Here is a 25,894-nt window from a genome sequence, read left to right as displayed (position 1 = left end):
TTATCAAATCGGTGCTATCCCTCTACTTTTTTTACAAACAAAAACGCTTACATACTAGAAAATATGAATAATTTAAGGGTATAACTTATATTATTTCGTAGAATATTAGTTAATCTATTATTATATACCATATTTTATTACATAATTAACGATTATAGTTACTTAGAGGCACAAATGTACTTGTCCTGAAAATTTTCCTCATATCGCTGGATAAAAGAAATTTTAGCATTACTTTTCATCGACGAGTCGGACAGTCTCCCCACCCCAATTTTAATTTACTCCTTAGTGTGTGGTTTCACGCAGTCAAGACAGATTTTCGTCAAACCACTGCATATTCGTGCCAACAATATAAGTATGCCATTAAAATGTTCTCGGACAATTATTTTATAATATTGGTATTTTAATGTAATTAATAGTTTTAAAATTGTTGTTTGGTTCTAATGAATGTATTAAGTGATTAAGCTCCATTATCTGTAACCAAATTTATCTTAGCTATAATGCATTTTTTATAATTTCCTAAAAAGTGCGTTTTTTCTCACGTCCCTGCTCTCATATCGGTGTAATCGGTGGTCATTTTAACCACCGATATGATAATTTACACCGAAATTATAAGAAAAAACGAATCGGTGTCTTAAATCTAATATTGGTGTTTCGAATCATGACCAACGCACAGTTTTGTCACATCGGTGGATTGCTTTATCATATCGGTTGATAATTTTACCATATCGGTGAATTGTTTTATCATATCGGTTGATCTAGTGGCATTTCATTAAGTGTACAAAGAAATTATGAAACTTGATACTGGATTAGATTTTTATTGTTATGTAGTCGTTTTATATAGTTGACTCTTCATAATATATCAATTTTATTGTTCTTACTTCTGTAGTTGAGTTTTTATGACACAGTTTAGATCTGTCGCGGAGAATTTTTAAATTTTGGTGGGATTTACGAAACGTTGTTTCTAAAAACTACCATTGATCTCTTAAGCATAAAAAATACGCCATTTACTTCATTCGGCCACACGCTAACTCGTTTAGGAGGTGGCTGTGGGCTGGGTCGTACCAGTTTCCAGCCAGAAATGAAAGAAAACCGTTTTATCACAAAACCCCCGATTTTATGCAATTTTGGTGTACTTAAATTATCCTACGTGTGGCAATAATATCATGTTGTTATTTTGAATATCGGTAGAGTTTTGATTTGTTTCCAGTTAAGTTAATGTGCTATAACTTTAGTGCGCGTAGTTTTTTTTAATGATTATTTTTCTCGCAAATTCCAATTTTGGTGGGTAAGAGGGTGTGTAAAACATTAGGTAAGTACTTTTAAAAAATACCATTGATTCTTGAAGCATAAAAAATACGCCATTCACCTCATTATGTCATAAGCTAACTCGTCTAGGTGGTGGTTGTCGTACCAGTTTCCCGTAAACACCTTATCTTTAATTTTGGTGGAAACAAAAATTTCCACCAAAATTATATAAAAATGCAAGTTGTTGAAATCTACTCAAATATTGTAAACCATTTTTAAAATATTTTAATTTTATTTTAAGTATCCTGTTCTTGATCAAAATAAATAAGTACATAAATATAATATTATAAAGGTAATATTATCACATCGCTGGATTAGTATGTCATTTCGGTGGTTAAGCTTATCATATCGGTGCGCAGAAATAAAAATCGGTGCCGGTTTATCATATCGGTGGAAACCAGAATTCAAACTGAATATTCTCCTTAGTCTTAAATTATACGTTAATGATATTAAATTTGGGAACATTTTGTATCCTAAAGAATACGTAAAACCTGAAAAGTATATAAAATATGTATAAATAAAAAAGTTCACCGATATGATAAAAAAAGGTCATGTGTTGAAATTCACCCAACCACATTATGACATAAGGTATTATAGCTATAGCTCAGTCAACAAAGTAGTAATTGTAGAATGCGTGAGCGGGAACCTAAGGAATTTCTGCAGGAACTTATTCAGGGTGGTTAAGGACAAAACATATTAAAAGTCCTGACGTCTTGGAGGTGAGCCGGAGGGAGGGGAGGGCGACAAAGGTCTCAATTTTTGGTTTTTCGTCAATAACTAAAAAACTATGCGTTGTAGCAAAAAATATATTATGACGTATATATACAAATACTTTAGGGTGTGTACATGTTCCTTGTAGAGAGTTCACTGTGAAAGTAGCAGCTCTGAAAGACGAACATTTTTTTTCACTTTTGTATGGGCAAGGGCCCGTGCGTCACGAGTTTCCCCATACAAAAGTGAAAAAAAATTTTGGTCTTTCAGCGCTGCCACTTTCACAGTGAACTCTCTACAAGGAACACGTACACACCCTAAAGTATTATCACTTGTTTTTGTTACACCCTGTATACACAATATGTGAAAATTTCAGTAGTCTAGCTATAGCGGTTCTTGAGATACAGCCTGGAGACAAATGGACAGACGGACAGACATCGAAGTCTCAGTAATAGGGTCCCGTTTTTACCCTTTGGCTATCCCAACCCGTAGTTCGGAAACGGATGAGAATTTGGAAAAAATGTATAGAATCTAATTTATAGAGAATTTAATAAGCTTTAATGTCGTCATAAAATAGTTTTTAGGGTTCCGTAACCAAAGGGTAAAAACGGGACCCTGTTACTGAGACTTCGATGTCTGTCCGTCTGTCCATCTGTCCATCTGTCCATCTGTCGAAATCTTTTGTATAAATTACACTATTCAATCGTTTTTAGTGATTTAGACGATTAATTTTGTCAGGCCAATAAACAACTGAAAAATTAAAAAAACCTACAATTTGGTGCAGTTTTATTATAAACTTATTAGTATAATTATATATATGCGATATCGAAAATTTTAAAATTTGTTAGAGAATTACCATTTAATTCACCTTTAAGAGATTTGAGAATTTTGATGTTGCACCCGCGATCGTAGAAATGGTTAATAATGTCTAGTACTTATTACTATAATTACTTTTATCTAGTTACATAGTTTCTTTGTTTTATGCTATTTTGAAATATAGGCAAGTTATTTTGTAAAAGTTTCGCAATAACCAGTATTTACACATGAGCTCATCACAGTTCTTAATGGAGGGTCAAATTTTTTGCACCCGCGATGACACTTCAGACCTGTTTTGTGGCTCTTCATACATTTGATGAAGGTTTTCATTTATAAATCATTGTTAAACTAGTTAAAATGTATCCCTTCAGGGGATATTTTATTAATAAATATGCTTCATTTTGCCTGTAGGAATCTTTAAGCGTGTCAAACTGTTGCACCCGCGATAATGGAATCGCCCAAATACTAAAAACGAAATAAAATAAATATTTAAGGGCATACAGCCAACGTGATTTTTTTGGCCTTTTTTGCTCTACATAATATATCAATAATCAGCACCTTCAGCCCCCCCACCCACTCAGTTTTTATTTCAGTTTTTTTTATTACAAAAATTTCAAAATATCTTTATTCTCATATTGAGGAACGGTCAAAAACAAGAAATCTTAATAGATAGCGTCAAAGTTAAAGTGACTCGATAAATTTTCTACTCAGCATCTACATTCTACATTAATATAAATTATCGATAAATTGAATAATATAAGTATTAAATAAAAATGTAATAGTAACCTCCGAAACAAATTATTATAGATCAAAAATGTACCGAAACAATAAAATATGTAGAGTTCATGTACAGCGTGACTTACGGTTTGATGACGATCGATCGCAGGAAATTATTGATTTGTTACTAAGTATTATTGATTTAGAATTCCACGTAGCTTTTGAATAGAACCAAAGTCGTAACAATCGTAATAGCTTTCGATGGTTTTATAAGCGTGGCGTAGTGAATGATACCTCCAACTTTACTTATTCGTCCAACAATCCTACCGAGCTGTTCAATTTTCCGACATAAAAAGGTTCTAGCCTCTAGGCACTCTCTCAGCAAACTCTCTTAAGTGATAACTGATAAGTAATAAATATTAATCGTCAGCCGGCTCCGGCTAGGATGAACTTGACCGCGAAGCTGTTATGAGTGTTCGCAGTAGCGAGAGCCGAGTGAGGGGTATCGCTAACCGCCTACCGAGTACCGAGTACCGCTCGCGGGCTCGCGGCTCGTCCCAGTTCCGTAATACCCAGCCGTTGGAACAGTCGTGCGCCGCGTCAACATTATTTTAAAAACAGTTATTATTGTAACGTGTAATTTGCGTGCGCAACGGAAAAATCATGTCAGCGTAGAGTTCCCAATAGTTGGATATTTGACTAAAGTTAAGTTATAGAGCCAAATATGGATTTGACTGGTAAGTAGATGTGTTATTTATATTAATTTATGAGCTCTCTCCAACGATGCTGTATACAGTGTTCCAAAGGTAGAGATTTTGTCGTTGATTTACTATTTACACAGCCACACGTAGATCGGTACACACATAATAGTTAGTAAGATAAAAACAAAATTCACTTTGTAGTCTATGTTTAATGGTTACAACTTACAATAATTTACATAGAAGATTTTAATTCATTTTAATTTATTCATTTAATTTTTGAAGTAACTGCATTTTAGTTTTTTTAAACAGTCTCTTGTGGTTCTTATGATCAAAATATATTCCATCATAATAATAAATATACTTACCTAAGGTTGGGAAAGTAAAAAAAATATATTCTGTACTTAAAAATAAAAAAATTACTTTCTCTATCATATCTACGATTCTTATTTTGTTTTGTAATTGTAAAGCTACGAGGATTATTATGATTGCACTATAAATATGCAGTTAATCCGATTTTCTAAACGAAAAAGGTACCTTTAAAATAAAAATAAATAGTGCTGGTCGGACTCGCGCACTAACTACTGTTGGGAGCACTATAACTCCCCATAAATAAATTATGAAAGAACAAAAATTTTTGTGAGTATTTTAAGTGCCTGCCTGTTGCCATCAATGTTGATTACGAGCAAAAATACTAAAAAATCGCGTTTGTGGAGAGCCCCTTAAATATTAATTTTATTTTGTTTTTAGGGTTTGTTGTTATAGCGGCAAGTGGCAACAGAAATACACAATCTGTGAAAATATCAGAAATCTAGCTATAGCGGTTCTTGAGATACAGCTTGGAGAGTGGAGACAGACGGTTATCTTAGTCTTAGTAATTAGGGCGGGAGTGGGACCCTTAGGGAACCCTAAAAATGGTACGCAGTCGATTATGATTTCGACATTCGATAATAACGTGGAATGTTATATCAGAGATAATAATTAATAACAATAGATAAATACCATTAATCACAATGAAGAATGTTACCTAATTTTGATTATTAGCAGTCCATATTCTCTGTCAAAAATAATAAATACTAGTGAAAGAATTACTTGGATACGTTAATTAGTTTCCGATTTATAAGCAAAACAAGTTGCAACTGTACGACGCGGGCGCCCGGATATGGTGTGACGTCATATCACAATTGCGCCGCGCGGGCCCCATACATTAAACGTGATTTTTTGGCTTTTTTTGCTCTTTATCAATAACGGCAACAGGTAGGCACTTGGAATTTTCACCAAGGCCTTAATTATATGTTTTTTTTTTTTTTTATGAAATAAGAGGCCAAACGAGCAAACGGGTTACCTGATGGAAAGCAACTTCCGTCGCCCATGGACACTCGCAGCATCAGAAGAGCTGCAGGTGCGTTGCCGGCCTTTTAAGAGGGAAAAGGGTAATAGGGGAGGGTAGGGATGGGAAGGGAATTGGGGAGGGTAGGGAAGGGAATAGGGTAGGGGATTGGGCCTCCGGTAAACTCACTCACTCGGCGAAACACAGCGCTAGCGCTGTTTCACGCCGGTTTTCTGTAAGAACGTGGTATTTCTCCGGTCGAGCCGACCCATTCGTGCCGAAGCATGGCTCTCCCACGTATAATGATATTAAAATAAAATAAAAAATTAAGGGAACCCATACATTAAACTCAAGTCACAAGCGGTTGGTAGTTTTTATAGTAATGTACATAGTATATTTTTTTACATTTATCATGTCCCTACTTTAGAAGTTGGAGGGGGGGTGACACACATTTTACCACTTTGGAAGAGTCTCTCTCGCAAACTATCCAGGTTAGAAAAAAGTGATGTTAGAAACATCAATATGATTTTTGAAGACCTACTCATAGATACGCTACACGCACAGGTTAGATGAAAAAATTTTTTTTTTGTTTCAGTTGTACCTATGGGGACTCCTAAATTTTTTTTATTATTTATTTATTTATTTTTATTTATTTTATTAAGGCAAAAACAGTTTTTTTTTACAAAAATTATTACAAATATGATTACAAATAAACCTAAATTACCATTAATTGCTAAACTATGAAAGATTTAAAGGATGCGTTTGTTAAGTAACAGTCGCGATCACAAAACTAGACTAAGGGGTAACTATAATACACAACAATAATGTGGACTTAAGTTAGTACTAATACAAAATATAATGATATTAAAATTCAGATAATTCGCGTACTTGTTTCTTGTAATCGCGCAACTTTGAGGAGAAGATGTCTACTTTGCATAGATTTTTATTATAATGTATACAAGAACGTCAGGCGTTCTTTGCATAATTTCTATGACAAAAAGGAATGTGAAAAGTGTCTTTAGAACGTGAGGAAAAAGATCGAGGAACTTTAAAGTGTACCAAACTTAATAAGTCTGGGGAGCTGGTATAATTGTTGACAATTTTTATATTTCTTCCATTTTTGTATCAAAATCTTAATGCGGTTCACAGATTACATATACTTTCCAAGTTTCAACAGTATACCTAGCTCTTATTGTTTCGGAGAAAAATGGCTGTGACATACGGACGGACAGACAAACAGACAGACAGACAGACATGACGAATCTATAAGGGTTCCGTTTTTTGCTATTTGGCTACGGAACCCTAAAAAATCCACAGCCGAACATAATATAACCTCCTTTTTGGAAGTCAGTTAAAAATGACGATCACGGTTTTACCTTATGTAATACCGGAATCCGCCTGACAGGGTTGGGGCGAAGATCCTCCAGGGTTACTGGTGCTGCCAGTTTAAGGCAAAGAACTACGACAAAATATTATAGAGAAACAAAACAAAATACATAAGTAATAACACTTTAAGGTGATAATATAATTTGAGCACCCTGTGTAGGGTCAATAATATAAAATAAAATGGCGCTTGCCCATACAAATTACAAAAATTTTGCTCTTTCAGCGCTGCTACTTTCACAGTATAAACACATACACAATATAAAAACATACACACTCTAAAGTATTATCACTTTGTTTTGTTACATGCATCCTTTATTAAAAGTACTATCTATATTCTATAACTATCATCAATGTTCATAAATCATAATGTAACATTCATGAAATGAGAGAATCACCGTTTAAACCATAGATAAAGTATTATAGTATAGATGTAGTCTTAGCCCGTCATCGCCTGTTCATTTTGTGCTTATTTTTAACCGACTTCCAAAAAACGAGGAGGATATTCGGCTGTGGATATATATTTTTTTATGTTCGACCACTACTCCGCCGTTTGTGAACCGATTTTCAAAATGTTTGTTTTGTTATATTAGGTTTCACTCCAATTTGGTCCCATCTTCACAAAAGTGGTGATCTGATGATGGGATCCATGAGTAATCGAGGGAACTCATCAAAATTTATAGGGAAACATGTGGTGATTTCGGTTTCGTGAGAAGTATTCTAAGCATATGCTACCAACAAGAAATATTTTGCACCGAGGTATACCTGGTATACCGTGGTTCGGAAGGCGCTGAAAGAACTCCTGATTCTTTATAGATACAAGTTTGGGAGTTTGGCGTTGTTTTAAGAACGGAAAGCATATGCTACTATACAAATTACATTCATCATCATCATCACTACCTTATTATACCATGCATCGTCCCATGGTTATGAACTTATGACTTATGAGCCTATAATGACCCTGTTATTGGTACTTTTCATAGTCTTTAAGATCGAGGCTCGAGTAATTTGTCAAGCGATAATTTAAAAAAATCTATAAGTACCTACCTAATATTATAAACCTGAAGAGTAAGTATGTTTGCTTGAACGCGTTAATCGCAGGAACTACAGGTCTGATTTAAAAACTTATTTCAGTGTTAGATAGCTCATTTATCGAGTAAGGCTATATAATATTATCACGCTAAGACTAATACGACCGAAGAAACTCAAGAAATTTGGGAAAAACGGGGAAATATTAGAAATTACGAACTACTGGAGCAATTTTTATGGCAATATTTGGCACAGATATAGAGTAGACCAAGTGAAGGGAGTAAGCTAAGCTATTTTTTATGGGAAAATATTGTACGGTTTCCGTAAAATTCCTAATTAACGCGGGCGAAGCCGCGCGGGACATCTAGTAAACTTATAAATTATCTTTTTAGCTTACAAAAATACCGATTGAAAAGCCCAAAAAACGTTGTTCAAAACTTACGTATTTAATGTTAAATCCACGTGTTTGAGGCATTCTTTGGCCATTCTTATGGTTTATTATTTAGCGGAACCACAAAACTCAACAATATCTAGCATTAAATGTTCACTAAAAACCTTTATTACACTTTTATTACATGAAATATGCAGACCGACGCCTTTATTATGTCCTTGTAAGTAGGACATAACATTACACGCTTTTGACGCTTATACATCGATATAAGGGCTAAGGCTCTCTCCAGTCTATAGTACCTCAATAGTTTAAACTAGAGATGTCACGAATATTCGGCAACTATTCCGTATTTTGCCTATTCGGCTTCTTTTTTTGCTATTCGGTATTCGGCCGAATAATAAGTACTATTTGGCCGAATACCGAATACCAAACCATGTTAAAAAAACACGTTAAATTCCTCAAAATTATGTATTTATTTCCAAATTACAACACTGTGATGGTTAAAAACGAGCTTTTCAGAATGTTTTGGTAGCAAAATATCAGATACTCTTTTCATCGTAAATGTTACCAGCCTTAAATTACCTCTCGCTATACACGCTACTTCCAGGAGATAAACTTTGGCAAATTTCGAAAGGTTTGGATATTGTTTTTCGTTTGCTAACCACCACTTGTAAGGATCGGCTTTCCGATCTAGACAAACTGTTTTCAAATAAAAATCCAACTCGTTTGACGCAAATGACTCGTTTGAAAACGCAACGAGGAAAACAGGTTGCGAGTCGCAACCTGTTTTCCTCGTTGATTGATTAAGACAAGTCACAACTTGCGACTTGTCTTAATCCAGCTACCACGCCCTCGAAATGTTCAAAGTATTTCGTGCCGAATATTCGGCGCTTCGGCCGACTGCGTTGCCGAATATTCGGTATTCGGCATTCGGCCAATTCACTATTCGTGGCATCCCTAGTTTAAACCACCTAAAACATAAAAGACTATTCAACATTGTTACACCGAAATAAGGATTTTGTATGCGGTTTGCAGGATCGCGTGTAGACGGTAAACTGGTAACGTGACAAAATCACTTAGCAGGTGGTAAAAGAATTGCTTGGTATTTTTAAGTAAGCTTGTAAAATGTAAGCACATCTGTAAAATACCTAACGTTACAAGTTAACAAGTTAGAAGAGTAATTTGCTAACTTGGAACTTGGCCAAATATCAAAGACCTTGAACGTTGGCCCTAAACTTGTTTGTAAGTAGATTATAAATAATATAGTTATTATACCTATATTTTAATGAAAAACTTTGCTACGATATATCTTTCATAGAATTTTAGAGGCTTAAATTGAAACCTGTTTAGATTATAACATAAACAGTCAATAATAATACTTGATTAATAAGACATTCTACTAAACTTTGATTGTTAATGTAGAGACAATTGATGAAAAACCCCGCGCATTTCTACTTTTTTCATACCTACTGTGACGTCACAAGAGCGCTTTAGTGATGGGAATACCCGTACGCGCGGAATCGATTCGAAATTCGCTCTTGTGACGTCACAGTAGGTATGAAAAAAGTGACACGCTCGTGTTCATACAAATTGGAGCGACATGGCGCTTCTATCTTGATCTATTTCTGTGGTTTGTACGCTATTCGCCCAACTTGAAATAATTGTAAGTCTGCGGTGACACTTAAGTTTTAAACCAAAAACAACTTTTTTTAAATAATTTGGTAGATTCATCTACAGTAGGTAGATACATATTTTGAACCATTTAGCCTCTCATCATAATAATATTGTTTCATACTCGCAGCCTGAAATTTGGAGGGGGGGGGGGTGTCACTCACTAGTCACTACACTAAGCGGTCGGACGCAGTAGGTAGTAGTTAGGGGATAGCTAAAAATTTCCTTTTATTTTTTGGCATGATTTTGAGATTTTTCAATTTGACCTTAGATTTGGGGGGGGGGGGGGGGTCATGACTCATGTCACCTGTGACCCCCCCTTCGGACTGCGCCTGGTAATATTATGTAGGTAGTACCTATACCTGTAAAGTGTACCTACGTCATATGTACGTAGTTAACAAATAATTGCTTTATTATAGTGCAGGGTTAGTAAATTATAGAGCGATACAAGGCCGTTTTACCATCGTTTTTGCTTCTTCTTATCATTAAAATGATTTTAGCTTTAGATGTACATTATCATAATAATTTAGAAAACTAAATTATTATGATAATGGTAAAACTCTATGGTTAAATATGGCATTTTGATGGCGTCCATTTTTAACTTTAACCAAAGATTTGACATTTTGTATTGTAGTTAACCCTTAGCTGGTTTCGCTAAAAAAGGCAACGTATCTGGTATCGGGGGTAAAAAGTGACCGCACTCCAATAAAACATAATAAATATATAAAAACAGCTTTGTTTCAAATTAATTAGTAATTAGTTTTGTATACTGAAATAAATCTGTTCACCTAAATAAATTTCAGCTTTTAAGGCCACTAACATTAGTGAATAATATTTTTTTCCTTATATAAAAAAAGATCTTAGTTTTCGATCATACTTAGACGACTGTTAATTTAGGAGCCCTTAAATATATTTTAACATAAACATTTCTTTTATTTCTTTTTTTATCTAGTTTTCTTATATAATCTAAATAATAAAACACATTCATTTCTTTTAATATCGACTAAAAATAAAAAAATGACAGAGCAAAACCAGAAACCAAAAAATGCTCGTAAAATTTTACTATTTTGTTTGTGATTTTGGCAAAATTTTCTTTACATTACAGTAATAAAAACTTGTTATACTCGATACACTTTTTTGCTTCCAGAATTTTAAGAATCTGAAACTGTACCTACCTATGATAATTTGCTACAATAGCTGATTTCCTTCCTCTTCTTACGATCGTAAATTACTGTTTCACGTTGCAGACTGTTATAATAGTTTTCTGGGTGGTTTCTGAATTAGATTTCGAGTACTTATTTCATAAAAGCTAATTTTGGTTTAAAATTCCCGATGTATCGAAAAAATTATTAAAAATCATTACAAGGTACCGTTGAAAAAAACATATATATCTGGTATCGGGGGTAATTTTTGACCCCAGCACTATTTGTAACTCCATATTTAGCAACAGTAGAGCCACGTACGTTCGTCATCCACCGCACTACCCGACGTAACGAGATTACACAGAATGAGAAGAGTGTACATGTTTAAATAGTAAAGATATCATAGAAAATTCGAACGCCTGGGGTAACTTTTGACCCCCGATACCAGTTAAGGGTTAAAGTTATAGTTAAAGTTACAGCTATTTGCATACAATAAATAACAAATATTTTATATTTTGAAATGTAGTGCCAAGCTTCAAAAAGCGTGTTCTTTTTATTCATAGAGCCTACCATAGAGCGTAACTAATTTCTGAATTACTTACTTGCCTACTTGTCTAAAGCCTTCGATCTCAAAAACGGCCTTCATTGTTTTAAGAATTTAATTAAATATTTATTATGCTATTATTTCTAGTGGACGAGTTCTTGGAAGGCCTCTTCTCTAAAGAGGCGCACGATCGGCCATCGGACGAGAAAAATCCTGACGACTCCGAACTGACTCTACCGGTATGGTTCGACAAGAAGAAATACGAGCAGTAAGTATGGATGTTATGTTACATAAAGTATAGTCGGTTCTACATGGTTGGCGTTGGTCTGGTTGAACAATACGCAATACTCGAGCTGGTGCTTTAACTCAAAACAGATGGCGCCAAGAGTCCCCTAGATCGCGCTATTGCTTGCTCATGCGTATTTCTATAAGAGGTGGTACCATGTTGAGGTAGGTTTTACGATTCTTTCGATTGTTATACACTTTAATATTAACTAACTAGCTGTTGCCCGCGACTTCGTCCGCGTGGACTTTAGTTTATAGCGCGCGGTGTCAAAAAAATTTGTGTCAAATTTAAAAACTTTTTAAAACCCTGGTAAGTGGTACCCCTCTTAGGGCCGCGTTACACCGGAATGGCAGCGCTGAAAGTGCTCGCCTCGCCGCTGCCATTCCGGTGTAGCGCGGCCCTTAATTAATCAAAATACCCAAAAACAGCTGTGCAGTGTGCACATAATCTATACTAATATTATAAATGCGAAAGTATCTTTGTCTGTCTGTCTGTCTGTCAGTCTCGCTTTCACGCCAAACGCCAAAAGTATCTCTGTCTGTCTGTCTGTCTGTCAGTCTCGCTTTCACGCCAAACGCCAAAACTACCGAACCGATGGTAATGAAATTTTGTATACAGATAGTCTAAAGCCTGAGAAAGGACATAGGCTACTTTTTTTACTGGAAAAAAGGGTTGTAAGGGGGTGAAAATGCGTAAATTCGTTCAAATTAAGTTAGTTCCAACAATTCATAATAGATGGCGCCGTGCGACTTCTACATCGCGCTGACGCTTGCTCAAAAGTCTTCCTATAAGACGTGGTATCATCTTACATTTAAGTTTCGATTTTTTTCGATTGTTATATCTATTCTACGGTATTAAATAACTCAGTACTTTATCTGTGCAGTGACGTAACCTTAAATCTATCAATGATAAATAGTTTATGGGTAAAGTTGTGTAATCGGAGGGCTAAATAAGCTTTAAAATTTGGCATAAAATATAAAGTTTAATATAAAAAAATGAAATACTTATTGTGTGCACACTGCACAGCTGTATTGATTTAAGGGGTACCAGGGTTTTTTTATAAAAGCTTTTGACACCAATTTTGTTGACATCGCGCGCTATAAAGTACTATAAACTGAAGTCCACGCGGACGAAGTCGCGGGCAACAGCTAGTTTAGTATATAGGGGGTTTCGGGGGCGATAAATCGATCTAGCTAGGAATCATTTCTAGAAAATGTCATTTTCATCGGATACCGAGCAAAGCTTAGTCAAACAGCTAGTAATTATTATATACATGCAAAGAGTCTTTTGTAATAAATAACTTAAGAGGATACACCAAGGGCTAGAGAAATGAAAAACAAGTATTCGTAAAATCTATTGCTGTCTCCCTAAACCTCAAGCCTCCCGCCGCAGAGCGCGATAGAGACAACTACAGCTTGAATTGAAAATCAACGATTCGTTGTCCCTGATTTCTTCTCCAAAACTTAACCAATTTAAGTACTTATTCATTAAAAATTAAAGCAAGGCTTGAGCTGTGTTCCTATGTTTTAGTTTTTTTCTAATAAAATCAAATTTCAAAAAAAACAAATTTGGCTAAATTTGTTTTCTGGATGTTTGAACACAGCGGAAAATCTGGCCATTTTTTTGGTTTTTGAAGGTTCATATCTTTTTTTATAATTAAATTATAAAAAGACTGTAAACATAGGGACATGCTAATTGTGGCCATAGATATTAGATATTCAAGAAAAAAATTATAACTCTACCGGCATTATCCAGGGAGGAAATAGGGGGGCAACGTTTGTATGGAAAAACGGCCCTAGTGTTTCCTCATAATAAACTAATAAACACAAACATGAGTCAAATTATTTTGCTAGATACTATTTCTACTTACAAAATGATAAAAAATTATTATTGTCAATACCACGTGAACAATTGAAGGGAGTCTTGGCATATACTACGCGTGGTCACGAGGGGGAGGGTAGGGGCGTCAAAAAATCTTAAAAAGTAGGTCACGTAGTATGGGTATGCTCCCTTATTGTCTTGAAAAATGTACGGTTACCGCGTTATTATGTATCGGAAAAGGACAGAGAGTTCCCGCTTCTCCTTCCGCGCTTCCCGCAGAGTGCTCTTATGTATTGCGCACACATTTGGGCACTATAAAATTACTCCTGCGTAACTGGCCTGGTTTCATTGAAACCAGAGTGCTCTTGTGTATTGCGCACACACTTGGGCACTTTAAAATTACTCCTTCTTAACTGGCCTGTTTTCATTGAAACCAGAGTGCTCTTGTGTATTGCGCACACATTCGGGCACTATAAAAATTACTCCTGCGTAACTGGCCTGGTTTCATTGAAACCAGAGTGCTCTTGTGTATTGCGCACACACTTGGGCACTATAAAAATGACTCCTGCGTAACTGGCCTGGTTTTATTGAAACCGGCCACCGCCACAGAAACCGGTGTGGGAGTTTTTTTATTTATTATAATAACCAGCATTGGACATTGGGCATAATTATTGAAATACTCGTTAGTCTAATTAAATTATTAATCTAATTGCAAACTAAAATTAGAATACATTTTATACATATTATTATTAATCAACTTACACGTAATTTCAGATGCACAATTATTTCATCAATCTGATTAATTTGTAATCTGATTAAAATTACTTATTACTTTTTGCCCAACTCTGCACGTGATAAACTAATTATTTCTACATTAACTAAATTTAATCAAAATTGGTTCAGCAGCTTAAACGCAAATTAATAAAGTTTATTGCGTGAAAACATTTTCCATGATAAAAAAATTAAAATATTATCCTATGTCCTTCTCCAAAACCTTACGTAATAACTACATGTACTCAATATCGATATCATAAGCCAAATTCATTTTTGTTGACTGCGCGGGAACCGTACTAAAAACGATGCGTTGTAGCAAAAAATGTTATATGATGAAAAAATATTAAAGCTTATTAATTTCTCTATAATTTTGATTCTATACAGTTTTTCCAAATTCTCATCCGTTTTCGAACTACAAGCTCAGCTGGCTGATTCTGTATTAACTCAGTGATTAACTCACAAAATGTACGATAAAGAATCGGCCAGCTGGAAATTGGAATAGTGAAAATTTAAAAAAAGCTTTATTTTAAATATTATGTATAGGTATTCCTTTCTAATTCTTTTACAAAGACTTCTATTTAATTAAATAGAAGTCTTTGTTCTTTTACTATGTTTTGTCCCTAATCACCCTGAATAACTTCCTGCAGAAATCGTTTAGGTTTCTGCTCACGCACTCTATACCCTCCTTTGAGTCATTCCTTAACCGGACTATAGGTTCAAAATCGAATTTAAGGTTATACACACAAATTGAAGGATAACTAGATGGCTGCCTTATTTTTTTAAGCGAGTTTATTGGGAGAATAAGATTTACATCTTATGGAAAAATGAAAAGCAGAACGATAACGGCGATAACGTATCTTGCAACAGCAATCCAGCATGCGAAAATTGTACAATATCTGCTTTTAAAACTTTGCTGCAGTCTTCGCTGTTTGCTGTTGCATTGCTGCGGGGCTAAAATGGTCACATTTAGCAATTCCTCTCAATCAATTCAGTAGATACATAAATGAATTGTCAAAACTGTCAAACTGACAAATGTCAAATCAATACAAAAATACAGAAATTAATTGCAAGCAGAGTTGCATTTTGAGATTTTAGAAAAATGATTCATATTAATATTATGATTCATATCATGATTCTTCAATGCGACCATTTTAGGCCCGCTGTACGTACAACATCATCCTGCCGATTTTGCTCACTTCGTCATAGTCGCACTTCGGTACAGATTTCCAGTTGGTAGGTGGATAGTCTGCGGGGAATGAGATGTCCCCGCTGCACACGCTCCAAGCTGACCTCGACACCAGGTAGCTGCGCGCCGGCTGATCCATCGTCCACACGGTAGCGACTGTCACACCTAAACTGTAAAAAATTAATAGCACATTATGTGGGTTTTACAATGAGGGTGTTAGAAATTCTATTTGCCACGTCCAGGTGCTGCTATATAGCACCTCAGGGTCCATCGTGTCAAACTGCTATCATAAAGATAATATACCTAGCAGAATAGAGCAACAATCTCGAGCTGTCAGACGAAACCGAAATTGGTTTCATCTGTGTGTAAAAATATGTGTATATGTATACACTTACACAAGCATGATTGAACATGATTTCTATGAGATTAAATTTAAATTGTCAACGTGCGGCACGTGTTGACTGGACGTCAAAAAAAGAGTGTTGCTGTCATGTAAGTACCACACGTCTCCTTTTACCACGCGGTGTTACTGATAGTGACCTCTCTTGCTCAGGCCTTTGTTTCTTTTTTTTTTTTTTAATGAAATAAGGGGATAAACGAGCAAACGGGTCACCTGATGGAAAGCAAATTCCGTCGCCCATGGACACTCGCAGCATCAGAAGAGCTGCAGGTGCGTTGCCGGCCTTTTAAGAGGGAATAAAATAGGGGAGGGTAGGGATGGGAAGGGAAGCGAATAGGGGAGGGTAGGGAAGGGAATAGGGTAGGGGATTGGGCCTCCGGTAAACTCACTCACTCGGCGAAACACAGCGCAAGCGCTGTTTCACGCCGGTTTTCTGTGTTTCTCTATTCCGCTAGGTATATTAACTTTATGCTTACGATATAGCAATAATATGCCTATCTGACACGATAGACCCAAAGGGTCAAATCACACTCAAAGCTTCGCTCAATCAAATAACTCTCAAAGAAATTAATTCAGGATCCAATTAAGCATTTGCGAACTTCGGTATTGTGCGACACGGAGCCGCAATGATCTGCACTTGGAAAAAAGTGTTTTCTCATTGAAAAATTGTTTGGAGTTTTGAAATCTCAAGAGGTTAAGCTCTTCGATGTTCTTCTGGGGTCTCAATGACCCAGTGCCGCGGTGTTTTAACCGTCACACTCAAGCATGTAAAAATATCTATACTTATATTATAAAGAGGTAAACTTTGTTTGTTTGTTTGTTTAATTGTAATGAATAGGCTCAAGAACTCGCCGCCCTAGTGCTTGAATGGCCAATCGACCAATCTTACCAAAATAAACTTTTTATTTAAAACTAATAGTAACCCTGATTACGCACTTTACAATATAAATATTTTTTATTTTGCTTGCATGCTTTTTTAGCAAAAATAACATATCCAATCTCCCATATTAAAACTGTTTTAAGTGCTTGAGTAGTCTAACTCCATATTTTGCTCAAATGAACTCATCCAAATATCCATCTCCGGTCTTGTTTGTCCAATATCCATCGACCGACCAATCACGGTCAAGCATTTCGAAGGTCACGCGCACGTCACGCGACGCCATTTTGTTTGCTTATAACTTATTATTTGCTTACTACGACAAATTTTAAAAAAATAATACTTAATATGCTTCAAAATGTCTGTAACAACGAAAAAAATGGATTTTAAATTGAGCGAAGTTGATTTGGATAGGTACGTTGCCATTTTCTTGATATATTCGTTTGTTTCAATTTTGTTTTACTATTCGAAGTACTTGAGGGTAAATACAGGGTGATTATTAGTAAGTACTTAATAAATAAATTATTACCTTGTGATATCAGCTAAGCCATGATCCGTTCTTACTATTTTAAGCCGACATAAAAAAGTAGGTTCTCAGGTTGACCTCTATGTATGTGTGTATGTGTGTATGATGTATGTTTGTCCGCAATTATCGCTCGTTTAGCTGAACCGACTCTGATGCGGTTTTCAGTACAATATTTGTCACATTTAGGGCCAATTTAAACTAGCGCTGAATCGAAGCAGAATCTGATGCAGAATCGGTTCAGCCAAACGAGAGATAATTGCGGACAAACAAACAACATAATATACATACACACATAATATACATACACGGCCATATACATTTTTTAATAATTTTATAAAAAAAAATTAAACATACTGTATAGCGAATATGGTGGTATTTTGGACAAACAAGCACTAAACTGGCACGTTATTTTAGGGAACTATCTCCATGTCGTTGTGCTCAATCTCCATATACATAATTATGTCGGAAGAATTTTGGCCAATCTCTAATATTTAAATGAAATATAATGAGTGCTATAGTTATTATTTTCAATTACTATTTCTATACATGTAAAGAAATACTAGGTACATTTTTCTAACTCAGCAAAAGTTTAATAAACTTCTCATAATATCCATAAGTAATTTAAAAAAAACGTCTCCTGTAAAATTTGCTCACTGGTCGATTGGCCATTCAAGCACTAGGGCGGCGAACTACTGGACCGATTTTAAAAATTCTTTCACCATTCGAAAGCTACATTATTTACGAGTAACATAGGCTACTTTTCATTTTGGAAAATATAGGGTTCCGTAAGATATTTCAGTTTTTCGGAAACAACCAGAAAATATACTTATTTTGCGTACGCTGCCTAATCTATAAAAGTTAGAACCATACAATGTTCTAAGTAAGTATAGATCTTATAAATATCTACAAAAATGTCCGCGACATACTATACCTATCTATGTCAAGTGAGGCACAACAACCATATTTTTATTTAAAAATCTTGTTTTTTTTTTACTACATTTAAATGCATTTATTTTACTCATGATAATAATCCTTATCAAAATAAATTATTTCATCTCAAAGTACAGTTTATGCAGACAATATTTGGTCTTTGAATGATTAAAATTGGACGTTTGGTTTAGAAGTTATGGCGAAATTAAAATATTGCGATTTACGCCCGTTTCGAAGTGGGCGCTACCAAGGCGGTGCGCTCGCGGGAGTTTAGATCTATGAGTATTGGCTATTGTCTATTGAGTAGTAAATAGTAATGTATCTATCAGTAGTATCGACGGAGAGCTGACGACCAAATCAGTCATGCGTGCTGGCAGGCCGTGGGTGTGGGAGTAGTGGGGTGGGGAAAAAATAAAAAAAAATGTAGGTTCGGCTGAATTAAAACTCCGTTAGCTACTTCCCTGAACAACCCTTCCTGATAATCTGCGTGCTGGCAGGCCGTGGGCGGTGGGTGTGGGTGTAGTAGGGTTGGGAAAAAATTGAAAAAAAAAAAGTAGTTTCAGCGACTTAGTAGTGTTTGCGATGATAAATGTAAATTAAATTTTTTTCACATGGATAATAATGAATAATCGGCCAAGTGCGAGACGGACCCAGGCAGGAAGGGTTCCGTACTGGTATAGACCGAAAGTAGACAAAAAATTGTGTTATTTGGATGGGAGCCCCCCCTTAAATATTCACTTTATTTTAATTTTGTTATTAATTATTAAAATACAAATATAATAAAGAATTTTGTAAAAATTTTAAGTACCTAGCTGTTACCATTATTGATTACGAGCAAAAAAAGGCCAAAAAATCACGTTTATTATATGGGAGCCCCCCTTAGATATTAATTTTATTTTGTTTTTTAGTATTTGTTGTTATAGCGGCAATAGACACACATAATCTGTGAAAATTTCAGATGTCTATCCATAGCGGTCCTTGAAATATAGCCTGGAGTCATACAGACAGACAGACGGACCGACGGACAGACGAAAAAAATCAAAATTGCTGAACATAATATGTTTTTTTTTTCATTTTAACCCACCCCACCACTCCCACACCCACCGCCCACGGCCTGCCAGCACGCAGATTATCAGAGAGGGTTGTTCAGGGAAGTAGCTAACGGAGTTTTGATTCAGCTGAACCTACATTTTTTTTTCTTTTTTTCCCCACCACACTACTCCCACACCCACCGCCCACGGCCTGCCAGCACGCAGATTATCAGTAAGGGTTGTTCAGGGAAGTAGCGAACGGAGTTTTAACACAGCTGAAGCTACATGACTGATTTGGTCGTCAGCTCTTAGTCGAGTAGTAGTAGTAGATCTATGAGTAAACAAACAAACAAAGTTTACCTCTTTATATTATTACGAGCTTTTGCCCGCGGCTTCGCTCGCGTTAAGAAGTAATATTATATACAAACTTTCATCCCCTATTTGAACCCCTTGGGATTGGAATTTATCAAAATCCTTTCTTAGCGAATGCCTACGTTATAACATCTACCTGCATGCCAAATTTCAGCCCGATCCGTCCAGTGGTTTGGGCTGTGCGTTGATAGATCACTATGTCAATCAGTCAGTCACCTTTGAGTTTTATATATATAGATTTATTAGTATAGATTAAAAACTACTGAATCGATTTTAATAATTTATTCAGTGAGTGACATAGGCTATATATTTTATACCCGTGCGAAGCCGGGGCGGGTCGCTAGTACTTAATAATTATTAAATTAAATAAATTTTAATAAGTGTGAAATTGCAATACAAAACATTGAACTGACTAAACCACTAGAAGTTGCTAATTATTAACCTTTCAAGTTTCATGCCCATACCTACCCAAACTTTACCGGCTCCAGCACTGAGCTAGCAACCAAACACTTAAGACACGTCAAACTTAAAACAACCGTCATTTTTCGTCGGGGGTTAAAACTTAAAACACATAAAAACAACACACAAAAACAACGAAATATAAACTAAGAATATAAAACATGTGCACGTGTGACACAGCTGTAGTAGGTATTCTATTTACAATATCAGACCCTCATCAAAGTCACAAAGTTTACACCAGTCCCTGTTCAAAATCTTGAAAATCTAAGAGAATTTACATAGAGAAGCTGATTTGGTATTTAGAATATGAAACTTATTGAAACGCTGAATAAGAGTGGTTTTTAAAAATTGCATACAGCCACCCTGGCTGTATGCAACTGCTGGCAAGCCGCTAATGTAAAGTTTTCTTTATTATATAGTTACCTACGCCAATGTTATTAGTTATTACAAACATTTACCACTTATAAAGTATTAACTAGCTGTTTGACCGAGCTTTGCTCGGTATCCGATGCAAAAGACATTTTCTAGAAATGATTCCTAGCTAGATCGATTTATCGCCCCCGAAACCCCCTATATACTAAATTTCATAAAAATCGTTGGAGCCGATTCCGAGATTCCAATTATATATATATATATATATATATACAGTGTGTAATAAAAATAAGTGATAATACTTTAGGGTGTGTACGTGTTCCTTGTAGAAAGTTCACTGTGAAAGTAGCAGCGCTGAAAGACCAAAATTTTTTTTCACTTTTGTACGGGGAAACTCGTGACGCTCGGGCCCTCGCCCATACAAAAGTGAAAAAAAAAATTCGTCTTTCAGCGCTGCTACTTTCACAGTGAACTCTCTACAAGGAACACGTACACACCCTAAAGTATTATCACTTATTTTTGTTACACCCTGTATATATATATATATATATATATATATATATATATATATATATATATATATATATATATATATATATATATATATACAGGGTGTAACAAAAACAAGTGATAATAATTTAGGGTGTGTATGTGTTCCCTGTAAAGAGTTCTCTGTGAAAGTAGCAGCGCTGAAATACCAAAAAATTTTTTCACTTTTGTATGGGGAAACTCGTGACGCTCGGGCCCTTGCCCATACAAAAGTGAAAAAAATTTTTGGTCTTTCAGCGCTGCTACTTTCACAGTGAAATCTCTACAAGGAACACGTACACACCCTAAAGTATTATCACTTGTTTTTGTTACACCCTGTATATATATATATATATATATATATATATATATATATATATATATATATATATATATATATATATACAAGAATTGCTCGTTTAAAGATATAAGATAAAAATACCTAAGTACCTATAGTAACAATTAATAATAATAGGTAGGTACTTAGCATTAAGGCCCGTATTCACTTTCATTAGTAGTAAGTGCAAGTTATTAGGGCAGGTAATTAGTTATTAGGAAAAAGTAAGTGTGGACAGCGACTGACTAGTGCAAGTCAGCTGCGGCTGTCGGCTGCGTAGTAACGCGATTAGAAGTGTATTCACTTTGATTATAGGTGGTAGGCATCAGGTAGACATTCTGAAAAAAATTGATTCAAATTTACTCAGAAATAAAACATTTTTATTTTTATTTTATTTTATTAGTGATTAAGTGCAGGTAACTAGTGCGGGTCATTAGTGATTATGAGAAAGTAAGTGTGGACAGCGACTGATCAGTGCAAGTGATTAGTCGGCTGCGTAGTAACGTGATTAAAAGCGTGTTCTATTTTTTGCGAGTGCAAGTGCGAGTACCCACGTCGCACGAGTACGCGCGCCCTTCCTCCCTTCACTCGCAGCGTGCCTGCCAGCTATGAAATTGAGCTTTATTTTTTCTCAAAGATCAGGTAGACCTTCAGATAAACAAAAAATAATAATAAATAGATAAACATTGTTTTATCTATATATATATAAATGGATTTTCAAATGTGTTAGTCGCGCTAAAACTCGAAAACGACTGAACGGATTGGGCTGATTTTAGTCTTAAAATTTTCGTAGAAGTTCAGGGAAGGTTTTAAAGTGACACGAAGTTCACCGGGACCCCTAGTTTCTGAATAAATTTAAAGCAAATGTTTTCAAAATGTTGAAATACAGCTTTCCGAAACTGAGGAAGGCCTGGCCGTCACAGGCTCTTGGTCCAGTAAATAAGATGGACCATTTTTAAATTTTGTGATCAATTTTGAATTCATTCTGGGGACAATGGAAATAGTGGGGGCTAATTAATTATAATTATCACTATACTTAACTAATTTATTTTTCTATCAATTTAAAGAAAGTTTTTAATTTATCAAAATAAAGAGACGACCTCTGTGGCTCAATTAGTTGAGTGCATGAAGCTAATACAAAGATGTGGTAGCTGAAGCCGCGGGTTCGAATCCCGCCGATGGAACAAAAAGTTTTCAATGTACCCTGGTCTGTAGACTGGATGTGTATGAAAATATTATATTAAGTGTATAATATAGTATAATAAAAATCTTAAACAATATAATATTTATATTGTATACCTATCCATACTAATATTATAAATGCGAAAGTGTGTCTGTCTATGTATATTCTGTCTATCTGTATGTCTGTCTATTACCACTTCACGCCCAAACTGTTAAACCAATTTTGCTCTTTAGTATGGATATACTTTGAGCCCCGGGAAAGGACATTGGATACTTTTTATCCCGGGAAAATGTACGGTTCTCGCGCGATAAACGATTTTTGGCGCAACGGAGTTGCGGCCGTCATCTAGTTTAGTATAAAAGTATTAAATATTATATTTCCGTTGTCTGGTACCCGTAACAAAAGTCCTTCAGGTACTTAGCACGGGGCCAGACTGACGTGGAGTGAAGCGTCCATAGATATGATATTACTATTATATTATATTAAAAGTACAAAAGCTTCCAAAAGAGTTTCCGTTTCAGACAGCACCGCATTTAATACTTCTTTGAGTACTTCTTGCAATTGCAAGCTCGCTTCTCGAAGTTCGGCCGTACTCGCATCGTTGACAAAAAAAACAATCGCTGGTTGACAGCTACTACTGAATTTACTAAATAGAGCCACTAAATTATCACTAAATAAGAATTGGACACTACTTGCACTACATACCTACACTCCACTGCCTCAATTACTAGTCACTTGCACTTGTACTAATGAAAGTGAATACAGGCCATTAGATACAGTACTAAAGCCTAGCTAGATTAGGATCCTAGCTAGGATCCTAGCTTTCTAAATGTTATTCCACTTGACTAAATTTGTTAGGATCCTAGCTAGGACTTCCTAGCTTTAGTAGAGCTTTAGTAGAGCTTCCTCGCTTTAGTAGAGCTTTAGTAGTAGCTAGATTAGGATCCTAGCTAGGATCCTTGCTTTCTAAATGTTATTCCACTTGACTAAATTTGTTAGGATCCTAGCTAGGACTTCCTAGCTAGGATAAGTGGAATAAGCGCTTTACTTAATTAAAATTACCTTCATCATTCGTCATTAATTATTACCTCCGTCATTAATTATTTCTTTACCTGCCATTTGCTATGATATCTTTTAAACGGAGCTGAAATTTTGAGACCCTGCTTATTTCCTTTTTTAATATGGCGATAAACTCTTTTGTTTTATTTATCGTATTTTCTAGCGTTTTATTCAAATCTGAGATCGATTCATTATCTTCTAATTCTTCTACTAGTAGAGTATTTTTTGCCTGATTTTGTATAATATTATTGGGTGTCAAATCTGTGATAAGAGCATCTAAATCTCTGTTATCATTAGCTTGGCCGATGCCTGAGCTAAAAAGATGATTAATTTTACTTTTAGACTGCCTTAGCTTACAGCGTAGCAAATAACAAAATGGGAAAACATTTAAGTACTCACTAATGATGCTGTAGTGGCGTAAACCACTCTGAAACCTAAATAGAGAATAAAATGTTAAGTATTTATAATATACTGGGTGTTAGGGTTAACACCGTTATCCTTAAAACCATCAAATGAGCCCGTCAAAACGAACTACTTTTTCTATGAGAACAGTGCTGGGAACCCAAAATGTCCGTCGTCATACCCATACAAATTGCCGATTTCGGGCAATTTGTATGGGTATGAAGACGGATTTTTTTAAGCAAGTTTTAAGAATAACGGTGTTAACCCTAACAACCTGTAGGTATAAGAAATTATTAATAAATCTAATATATAAAATTCTCGTGTCACAGTTTTCGTTGCCATACTCCTCCGAAACGGCTTGACCGATTCTCATGAAAATTTGTGAGCATGTTGAGTAGGTCTGACAATCGGCCAACATCTATTTTTCATACAAAAAAAAAATTATATGGCAAAACAACGTTTGCCAGGACAGCTAGTATTATATAAGATAGAATAATAATTGAGGCAGCACATCGCAGACCTCAAACAAAAATGAAGGGCGAAGGCCATAGTGTGTTTGTCGGTATACAAAATAAATACAAAAAAGATAATACCCAGTCGCTGCAAGCGTATTTAAAACTAAAGATAAATAAAAACACGCGTAATAAATTCATTTTGTTAAATGTTATAAATTATATTTATCACACAGACTTCCACAGCTGACAGCACTGAATAAAGTGCTTAACAATTTAATAGAGTGAACTTGCACTTTATGTAAGAAATTAGCTATTAATTCAATACCTTGTTTTGGTTAACGTCAAAAAAGAGCGAGTTTTTTTCCATTGTCCGAAAGCAACAACCGGGTGAATTTCCCAAACGCTTTTTTTTTGTCTTCGTTGAAATTACTTTTAAAAAAAGGGAATATTGTTGTAAATTATTTGTTTTACTATTCTATGGGTAGCTATAGGATTGTGACAAAAATATAATATGCCTAGGACTATTACAAAGGTAGAAATAAATAACTTGAAGATCTATTTTTATCAAATCGGTGCTATCCCTCTACTTTTTTTACAAACAAAAACGCTTACATACTAGAAAATATGAATAATTTAAGGGTATAACTTATATTATTTCGTAGAATATTAGTTAATCTATTATTATATACCATATTTTATTACATAATTAACGATTATAGTTACTTAGAGGCACAAATGTACTTGTCCTGAAAATTTTCCTCATATCGCTGGATAAAAGAAATTTTAGCATTACTTTTCATCGACGAGTCGGACAGTCTCCCCACCCCAATTTTAATTTACTCCTTAGTGTGTGGTTTCACGCAGTCAAGACAGATTTTCGTCAAACCACTGCATATTCGTGCCAACAATATAAGTATGCCATTAAAATGTTCTCGGACAATTATTTTATAATATTGGTATTTTAATGTAATTAATAGTTTTAAAATTGTTGTTTGGTTCTAATGAATGTATTAAGTGATTAAGCTCCATTATCTGTAACCAAATTTATCTTAGCTATAATGCATTTTTTATAATTTCCTAAAAAGTGCGTTTTTTCTCACGTCCCTGCTCTCATATCGGTGTAATCGGTGGTCATTTTAACCACCGATATGATAATTTA

At 35.2% G+C, this 25,894-nt stretch overlaps 1 protein-coding gene and 1 long non-coding RNA gene across 2 annotated transcripts; one reads left to right on the top strand and one right to left on the bottom strand.

Annotated features, from left to right (window-relative positions):
- Nucleotides 1-675: 675 nt before the first annotated feature.
- On the top strand, nucleotides 676-17,795 carry LOC121727748. The gene is made up of 3 exons (XR_006035717.1): nucleotides 676-686; nucleotides 1,624-1,626; nucleotides 17,629-17,795. It is a non-coding gene; the product is annotated as an uncharacterized LOC121727748 (long non-coding RNA).
- Nucleotides 15,756-24,994, bottom strand: LOC121727746. The gene is made up of 4 exons (XM_042115729.1): nucleotides 24,874-24,994; nucleotides 24,278-24,312; nucleotides 23,932-24,192; nucleotides 15,756-15,974 (listed from the first exon to the last, which is right to left on the bottom strand). Exons 1-4 carry the CDS (start codon nucleotides 24,931-24,933, stop codon nucleotides 15,770-15,772), a joined length of 561 nt encoding a protein of 186 aa, XP_041971663.1. The 5' UTR covers nucleotides 24,934-24,994; the 3' UTR covers nucleotides 15,756-15,769.
- Nucleotides 24,995-25,894: the final 900 nt, after the last annotated feature.

The sequence above is a fragment of the Aricia agestis genome, chromosome 6, assembly GCF_905147365.1.
Source record: "Aricia agestis chromosome 6, ilAriAges1.1, whole genome shotgun sequence".
NCBI lineage: Eukaryota > Metazoa > Arthropoda > Insecta > Lepidoptera > Lycaenidae > Aricia > Aricia agestis.
The sequence above is the reverse complement of the archived record's forward strand: the minus strand, read 5'-3'. Positions and strand labels throughout refer to the sequence as shown.